Source organism: Pavona decussata, unplaced genomic scaffold (genome assembly GCF_977016875.1).
Source record: "Pavona decussata unplaced genomic scaffold, jaPavDecu1.1 SCAFFOLD_67, whole genome shotgun sequence".
Lineage (NCBI taxonomy): Eukaryota > Metazoa > Cnidaria > Anthozoa > Scleractinia > Agariciidae > Pavona > Pavona decussata.
In genome coordinates, this window is record NW_028145486.1 from 2,205,576 (window position 1) to 2,215,000 (window position 9,425).

Genomic DNA, 9,425 nt, shown 5'->3' on the forward strand with positions numbered 1-9,425 from the left:
GTTGTGCAAATAAAAGGTCACTTTTCTTCGCTGATATGAATCTTACCAATCTGTGTGCGGTTTAGTGAAACACGAGGCTCACAAAGACTCTGTCAAGCGTGAGATGTTAACTAGATGGCATGTATTCTATTCCCACATCTTTTGTTTACTTTTCGCGTAACTGTAATTTGCATTCACAAGCGGGGGACGTAAGAAAAATTTTGAATATTTTAACAGCAATTTCATCATCCAAATTTTAAGGCAGGTTTTCGATGCATTTAGCTTGGCTTTAATAAAAGAAAAACAAGGAAAGTTGGGAACACAACGCTTCGGTAACTAATCGTCTATTCGCTCGCTGAATCAAATCAAGTGCTTCAAATCAAGTGAAAGTTGGGCAAATTTTTGTTTTTGTTTTTATTCTTGGTCGAATACCTTTTAGATCTTTGACTTCCAAATCCCTACAAACCTTTACCTGTTATAGTTTAGCTTTCATTTTCTTTTAGTTTTAAATCAAGGCCAAATCACGTCCTCCGAATGTGTCACACGACCTCGGCGATTCCCGGGAGTCGCTTTCGCGATTGTTGATTGGTCGAATTTCTGGCGGGTAATATGTTCAAATTCGGCACGTGGAAAATACACAAAATATTCGCGCAAAATTCTATTCATTCATTTCGCTTGGAGACCGGGGTCCAGCTAGGGTCTCGGTGAAGAGGATTCGTTTACTGAACGCGGAAAGAAGGATAATTATCTCTCTGTGTGCTATCAGTCCAGTTTTTAATTGAGTTAGCAAATGGAAGCTGGAAGGTGAGGGCTGTAAAACTTCAACGGCTGTTTATTTTGCGAGTACGAGCTCGATGCAAACGATCTGTCATGATCTGTAAACTTTCTTCTTTGGCAATCGATATGGATCGATTATCGTCGAGATGCTTCTCTTTGCCCTTGGCCGGTCGTTCTGTTTACCGCATGGACGAAACCAATCTAGAAATCTGCATTTCTAACATGAATATTTTGTTGTGAATTTTACATTACTCGTTGTTTTATTTGCAGTGACAGTGCAACGAAAGACCTTCGGTATTTGAGCTTGGAAGCCGTCGACGAAGCGACTACAAGAAAGAGGAAGGCAAGCCAAAATACTCTTGAAATTTATCAGTTTTCTAGGTCTGCAAAGATCTGACTTAATAATTGTCTATTTGCAGAAAGATTCTTGTTCAAGAGGAGCGATAAACAAGCGAACCAGAGTGGGACTACAAGAAAAGGTAAACCAATCCTTTGCTTTCCCGCCATGCCTGCTTCTCTCCCGCCATTTTGGAGAGGCCTCATTGTTCGGCATGATCGCTCGATTCGCTTTAAACTCGAGGTTTCTCGAGCGTTCAGCACGTTGTCTCCGAGATAAAAAAAACCCCATTCGTCTCCATATACAACTATTATACAAAAGTTTGGAGATTTGACGAGGTTTCTTGACGTACATGTTTTCTCGATTGTTATGAACACCCAAGCAATTGGAAAAGCTCGATGAGGTACCAAGGCTGGGCAAAGATTCCCTTTTAGGCTTTGGAGGATTGCATTAGAGAACTAGCATCATAGTATCATAGGCATGGCGTTAAAGAATGTTCATATATTTAATGGCGAGAGAGATTTAGATTCCCTATTCTCTGATTACTTAAACCCTGGCGGGGCTGGCATGGGTAGCCCTCGATCGCGAACTGGTGGTTTTATTGGTAAAGCTGCAATAATTAATATTGGTAATTTGGCCAGCACAATGAGATTTGTTTCTCAAACCGGTGACCTTGAGTAAAGCGGCTTCTTATTGTTAAACTGTTGGCTTGCATGTAGTAAATTAATTAGTTAAAAAAAATTAACAATATTATGCAAGCTTAGTTTCTTATTACGTCTGGGATTTTTTACGCATTACTTTATCAAACAGGGAAAACTAAACTGCTTAGCTTGACTGTCAGTTGAAGGCAGCTTTGTTATGAAACCTTTGAATGAAGGTTTATATAGAAATATATGTCATTTTTAAAATTTAAATATTTTTCCATGTAGGGTAATTTAAAAGGAATTCAATCTAAAGTTATGTTACTTATAATTCTTTTTTTTTTTATTTTTTTTATTTGTCCATTACATTATAAATACAATCAAATAGAATCTTATGACTGCTAACTTAGATATAATGGCAGGAGATCTTAGCAAGCTCAATGAGCTGTTATATGAAGATCTCCTTATTCAAGGGGAGATGGTGATTTATTATAATTCTAGATATATTTCTTCTAATACTTGCTTTGTCCTAAAACAAAACTAAAAACCTAATAACCTAAGATACTTTGATTTTGCACATAAGCCTTTACGCTTCTCTTAAAAGAATTATAACCTTGTAATGATTTCAATTCATTTGGTAAATTATTCCAAATATGCGCCCCCCTATATTTTGATGAAAATTTCCCATAATTTGTCCTTTTGTTATCAATATATACATTTGATGGTGAACGGGTATCATGACTATGTAAATTCAGAGTTAAATAAGACTAAATCACAAAATTTTCATTAGCAAAAACCTGGGTGGTTTTTTTTTTATTAGTTGCTGTTTAATTATTGCAAAAATACATGGGAATCTTAAGTCAATAAACATTGGTGTTTTTGTAAAGAAAATAACCAAAGAAAACAGGTTGGGAAAATCAGTATTGTTTTCTCTGTACATCGTATAAACCTTTGACTTTAAAAACATTAAACTATTGGGGAAACCAACAGAACTTCGAGTTTTAAAGAAAAATTTCCATTTTGGCAACGATGCAATGCCAAGAATCTGCTGTTTGAAGTTATGAAATGTTGAAATCAGGAAACGTCTATTCTTCTTTGATCAATATAATTAAATTTTATATACGACAAAATAAAACAGCACCAAATTAAGAAACTGCTGTGATTTTTTGAATGGTAGGAAAAGTCTTTGTTTGGTCCATCGTGTAAAAAAAAACAAACAAAAGCAAAACTTCATGAAATAGTTTGATCCTCATTTGAAAATTATTTATATTTTTACCTTCCTGATGTGTAACCCAGTTTTGATATTCTTTGTGTGTTTGCCAATTAGTGTGTGATTCTTTGTAATCATTATTGGTGTATCACGAGTGTATTTCATTTCACCAGTCATCCCTCTTAGAAAGTTTCAGAATCTTGAACTCTTGATGACCATGTTTTACATGCATTCTGATGTCAGTTTTTGTGGAGTCTGGTTGTGATATCTCTGCACATTCCATATTCTTGGATATAAAGTGATTTAATAATAACGTTGTTGAAATTCCTAATTCACTCTTTATTGTTTTATTGTGTCATATGTCTTGTGATTATCAATAAGTTAAGTAAACAGTCTTGAAACTGATTTGTCTTGTCGCTGTAAAAATCAGTGTGCCCTAAAGAGAAGTGGGAAAGCAATCAATTTCCAGAGAATTTCTAATGAAAATATCAAACTTGTTCCACTAAAAAACATTTTGTTTCAGGGAAGGGGTGGGAAGAATGGATAGATTAGTATACTTTAATTTTGGTAAGCTTTCTTAGTCTAAAACATTTTAGATGTGCTGTTGGAGTGAATAAACATATGACATTGAAATTTTATGCTACTGATGATGTTGGTCTCACAGTGCCTCTACATACGTTAGTTGTTAAATGCTCGTATTGGCGTGCTTGTATGTGATATTTGCACATCTGTGGAACACTAATTCTTCAAGACAATGTAAAATACACAATGAATGTTGGCCACAGGCCAGTGCTAAGTGCGTTTGAATGGATGCAAACGTTTAATATTAATTGAAATATTACTCCATAACAGTCACATAAATATGAGTCATTCAAAAGGTATTGTTTTTCACTCAGTTTGTTGGTTTACAATGTAAGTATTGCAGTTGAGCAGCTCTACATTGTAAAATGTCTTGCTTTCTAAGAGTATTGCAGAAGTGATGGAGTACTTGCTTGTCTCCATCAGTTCTTGGATTTGCTAAAGGATAACTTTCCTTTTTCACAGTGGTGGGCGCAGCGCATTATCACCACTGAAGTAACAAACAACTAGTTCAAATAGTTCCTGAAATGCGAGTAGCACAGCAAAGTTTTAACAGACTTAGGTTGTGTTTCATTGGCCGTATTCTGGAATAAATTAGAATAAGCAGAATAGCTGTTAGGGTTCTCTTTTTAAAAGGGAAGTATCATGGGGTTTTTGATATCTTTTGTTAAAAATGATGAAATAAGACCTTCAATCAGCTGCCAAGTAATTCCACAATGATGAGAGGGAAGAAATCAACTCAATTCTTGAAAGGAACAACTAATGACCTGTTCTAGCGCATTTTGGAAACAAAAATGCGAGAACTTGAAAAACATTAGCCTAATATTTTTCAAGTTTCAATCCATACCAGCCTACTCTGTTTCTGGCTAGAGTTACTAATCAACAGTTTTATTGCACTGGGGTGATAATTTTTAACAAACTTTGCAATTATTATTTCGTTGTTTCTACTGGCAGACAAACATTTTTGGGGTTTTGAAATGACAGCAAATTTGCGTGATACTTCCCCTTTAAGTAAATATAGGAAGACATTTCTGCAAACTTTGGCTGACTCAATTCCAAAAACCTCTTATGAGGGATGTTTTGACGTCACCGTATGTATTCCTATTCCGGAATAGGGTCAATGAAACGCACCCTAAGTTGACTTTTGAGGAATTAGATGCATTTTTTGTCAAATGTTTATAGGGATTATGAAAGTGGTGGGTGGAAGCAATTTAATCCCGTACTATGAAAACTTGCCTTCTATTGTTCTCCTTAATGATGTGACAGCCGTTCTAGTCTAGAAATTCATAACCATTCATTGGTTTGAGTAGCTTTAAGAGATTTAGTTGAATCACAAAATAAATCCTGGATTTTTATGTGATTTAGATGTAGAGCGCTACCGCTTTTAGCCTCAAGCACATCAGTTAAGGTGTCGTCTACGTGTAGGAATTTTTTCGCACCATTTTGCGGGCCAGTCCAGTGTATCAATGTACAAATAAAAGAATAAAGTTGTTTTTGTTATTGAAAAGTAGTTAGTCTTGAACACAATAAAGTCTCCTACTCTTGGTGTCTTTATAATCAGTCATTTTTGAACTGTGAGTAGTTGACTATCTTCACTGTAGCTGCCAGCCTTAATAACTGACTGCTGGTTCTTTGAGAGATCACTTGAAAGGCAAACCAATAAAGTCATAAGGAGAATTCCATTGATTGAGCAAACATTTCAACCTGACGGTGCCTGCTGCTTCACAAACCTGTTTTCATTTACATGGAAGATTAATGGTCCATTTTTGAAAGGTTTTACCAAAGATTTTGTACTAGCACGAAATGCTGAAGTGTAAGCCTTTTATTGTTCTTGGTGCATAGGCTCCAGACAATTGTTTCCCATCCTACTCAGTTTTGTGTTCCACATTATGGAGTCTGCATAGCCAGCCCTCTTGATCTCTCTTTCTGCAGATTCAAGTGTGGCATTTGAGACTGAAAAAAACCCTTACTTGTATCCATGGAAATTATTTTCTCTTTTTTGCTTTGAAATGGGAAAATATTATTGGCAATGTTTTGCATGAATATTATTGAAAGCTGGACTTAAAATTTGTTTCCGGCCTTTAAATTATTATTCTTATTTGAACAGAAAACCCAGATGTCTGTGCAGCAGACGCTCTGCAGTACTGAGGGAAGCATCAGTGGATTTTCAAGAATAGAAACAAGGAGTCAACGACAATTAAAGGCATTAAAGGAACACACAGCAAGCAATGTTGCCTCAGAGAGATCAAAATCTGCTACTTTTACTTTCACCAATTTCTTTGTTCCTGTTGTTAAAAGTGTTATGCCTCTTCCTGAACTTGATTGGGCCGATCCTAAGGAGGTGTGGTCCATTATGCTACAGAAAGATCGAAAATATTACCGTGATCCACTGTATTTTAGAAGGCATTCATTTCTGCAGCCAAGAATGCGGGCAATTCTACTAGACTGGCTGACTGAGGTGAGGACATTTTACCGGTCAGATGTTAATTGGTGGCCTCATCTCATGAATTGGTTCAAGTCTTTAAACTCAGAGGCTTGAATGAGGACAGCAATATCCAGTTTTTGAGTCAGCTGCTGGCACTTAAGGTTACCGTATACCTTCAGAGGTGTCTCGGATCCAAGCGATATAGCGCGTCCAGTTTAAACTGCAGATACCTAAATCCCCATATCAAATAAAAGCTTATAGAGCTTGCTATCAAACTATACCAAGAAGTTTGAAATAAAATGAATTGTTAAAATTTTTCATGACCTTTAAATGCGAGGGTCCGAATCACCTTTTGAAAGCTACAAGTCGGAGCGAATTTTGTTTTCGCTAATTGAATTTGCCCCTCAGTTCCCGGACCCAAAGCGCTAAAAAAAACGTGTCTGCGTTTTACCATATTCAATGGCAGTGAAAAGTTACAGAAAATTTTTCGAAATAGGATCAACAAAATGTGGAGTGATCATACAAAAATCGCTCTTGGAGAAAAAATATTTCGAACAAAAAATTTGCAAACAGGGTTTTGTTGTTTATATGTTAAACTAGCTACTGTCTAAATTTGAAGGCAAACGAACAAATTCCTTTTGAGATTAAGCTCTTTAAAGAGTCTCCTCCAAGTGAAAAAATTGATTCGAGAAAACATCCATAAAAAGTCAGCAATTCATTTTATTTCAAAATTCTTGGTACATTTGATAGTCAGCTCTATAAGCTTTAATTTGATAGAAGGGTTCAGGTATCTAGAGTTAAACTGGACGCGCTATATCGCTTGGACGGCTTTTGTTTACACTTTATTGTTCCTTATTGGACAAATCAACATCTTCTCCATCTTGTTCGACCACTTTAAATGTGCATGCGTGGATGGTTTTCTGTACGCTTGAATCTGTGTTGTATGGCAGTGTCGCTTATAACAGTATTAATTTTGTTTTACAATGGTGCAGAACCGGGGTTAACAGGTTTGAATTCATAACACAGATACAGGGAATTTTAACCAAATTAATTTTAGAAGGAGCAGTCCCCTTCATTGCAACTAACAATGTCCTGTTCTTTCATAGGTGTGTGAAGTTTACAAATTACATAGGGAAACATATTATTTAGCATTGGACTTTGTTGATAGATATCTGTCAATTAAACATGATATCGCCAAGCAAAGATTGCAACTGGTCGGAACAACGGCATTGTTCATTGCGGCTAAAATTGAGGTGAGAAATGAACCTGGAAACCATGATAATAATTTATCATTCTGCCATAGTAGAGTATTATCATTCTGTTTAAATAAAAAAAAATGATCATTAAGTGTGATCAATCAAATGTTTAAGCCATGCAGACACACTGATTCCTTTAACCACTTTTTTAATTGTTTGCTGTATACCTTTCTTCTACTAGGTTTTGCATGATGTTTTTTTAAATCTTTCTTCCTTTTAATTTCAGGAAATTTACCCTCCCAAACTTAGTGAGTTTGCCTATGTCACAGATGGAGCCTGTACGGAGAATGAAATCTTAGATGAGGAACTTCTCATGTTAAAGGTCAGGTTGGCAAACAGTGTTGCATTGCCAAATCAGTTAAGATTCTTGTGGTAATTTTACACTGCCAACTGACATTCTTTTTAACTTCTTTTTGCAGGCTTTAAATTGGAATTTAACACCTATCACAATCAACTCGTGGTTAAATATTTATTTACAGTTGTCTTGTTTAGCAAGTAAAAATGGCAAGACACCAAACTTTCACCTACCGTTCTACCCACAGCAACAGTTTGTTCAAGTTACAGAGGTGGGTACACTTAATTTTACAAATACGTGTATCACAACTGAACATTTCACTGCTATTATTTTTGTATGCAAAAACTTTCAGGGCTGGTAATTTCATTTAATCAGTGTACAATGCAGTACACAAACTCTACAGATACATTTACACCACAGAAAAATTGGATCTAGGCTGTTCTTTTGTGAAGGGTCAAGTTCTGTGGAACCTGTCAACCCCCCCCCCCCCCCCCCACCCTACCCCTCCCTCCAAAAAAACCCGTGGGTTTGGACTACCCGGTGTAGACCTTTTTTTCTTTCTTTCTCTTTTTTTTTTTGCAGTCCACTGTAAAAATGCTACTCCAGTCTATACATGTACACGTACCTTTCGCTTTTCTGTAGTCTAAAACCTGTTTTTATAGTGAATGGGTAATACCTTAATGTGTAATTAATATTTTAGTTGTCCCCACATACATGCAATTTTATAAAGCCCCTTCCGTTGCCTGTGGTCCAGTCCAGTCCAGGGGATGGCTGATGAAATATGCGCCTTTATACGCTGTTTTGCCAAAACTTGTGTTTGGAAGGTCACAGCTGTAACACTGTTAGTACAAGTTGACTCAATGTACCATCTGCCCGAGCCTCCCGGATTAAAACTTATCATTATCGAAGGAATATTGACAATGTGTACGGTTTCCTTTTCTTCAGCTCTTAGACCTGTGTGTACTGGACACGGGTTCTCTGCAGTTCTCTTACAGTATTCTAGCGGCATCAGCTCTGTATCACATGCTTCCTGTTGACATTGAACAAGTCACAGGTGAGAAAAACTCTAGTATGTTAGTAATGGATAGAGAAAAAAGGCTTCTACAGTGTACAAATTATAGAAAAATGTTCCATCTATAGCATTACTTAATACCACTTTGTGATAGAGCATTCTGTATTCTAGGGGAAAAAACTTAAGAAAAACAAAGGTTTTAGGATGAACAGAGGCAAAGGTAATGCCAAAACATCTCATCAAATATTATGGCTTTGCCCTGAACAGTGGATAACAAATCACTTTCCTAAACCAAGCTCCACCTTTGTTTCATTAATTGCAATTAATAAAATAAAGCCTGGAGTCCTTCATGTCTTCTCGTCCTCTTACGTTTCCAATATTAACTACAAAACATTTTTGATAACTCGTGCTCCATCCTAAAATGACACTTATGATCTGTTTTTTGTTTCCAATTTGTTGCAGGTCATGCCTGGGAGGAGCTCTTTCCCTGTATCCAATGGATGAAATGCTTTGCAGACATTACATTGGAAAAGGGTGTCATCACTCTTAGGAGCTTTGAACATGTCCCACGAGAGGATTCTCACAACATCCAAACACATGCAGTTGAATTAGCGTCATTAGTAAGTGATGCCTTCCCCTTTATTGGAGCTGAAGCCTTTAAGCCCCAGTAGTGACAAACAGCTACAGTACCGCTCGAAACTATGGGACCATTTGCCGCGAATTTGCCTCGGTCGATTCGCGGTTTTGATCTGCAGTTTCACCTAGGCAAAACCTCGTCTAACCGCAACAAAAACCTCGGTTCCACCTAGGTTTTTTTTGGTTGACTTAAGCCGCGGTAACAGGCAGGAGGCGGTTGGGTTTTAATAGGCTATTGTTCGCTTTATTTTCATGTTCTTCGAGGACAATAAGCGAAC

At 36.7% G+C, this 9,425-nt stretch overlaps 1 protein-coding gene across 2 annotated transcripts in view; it reads left to right on the plus strand.

Moving 5' to 3' along the window:
• The first annotated feature begins 627 nt into the window (after positions 1-627).
• LOC146478036 (G1/S-specific cyclin-E1-like) overlaps positions 628-9,425 on the plus strand; it is a 14,567-nt gene continuing 5,769 nt past the window's right edge. For both annotated transcript variants that reach the window (XR_014865218.1, XM_085112735.1), the window contains exons 1-9: positions 628-783; positions 1,027-1,099; positions 1,176-1,235; positions 5,631-5,981; positions 7,055-7,201; positions 7,431-7,526; positions 7,624-7,770; positions 8,445-8,553; positions 8,974-9,131. Coding sequence is in view for 1 of the 2 variants with exons in the window: in XM_085112735.1 (XP_084968861.1) it covers positions 770-783; positions 1,027-1,099; positions 1,176-1,235; positions 5,631-5,981; positions 7,055-7,201; positions 7,431-7,526; positions 7,624-7,770; positions 8,445-8,553; positions 8,974-9,131 (1,155 nt within the window). In the remaining variant the exon portion in view is untranslated. The remainder of the gene's footprint in view (positions 784-1,026; positions 1,100-1,175; positions 1,236-5,630; positions 5,982-7,054; positions 7,202-7,430; positions 7,527-7,623; positions 7,771-8,444; positions 8,554-8,973; positions 9,132-9,425) is intronic.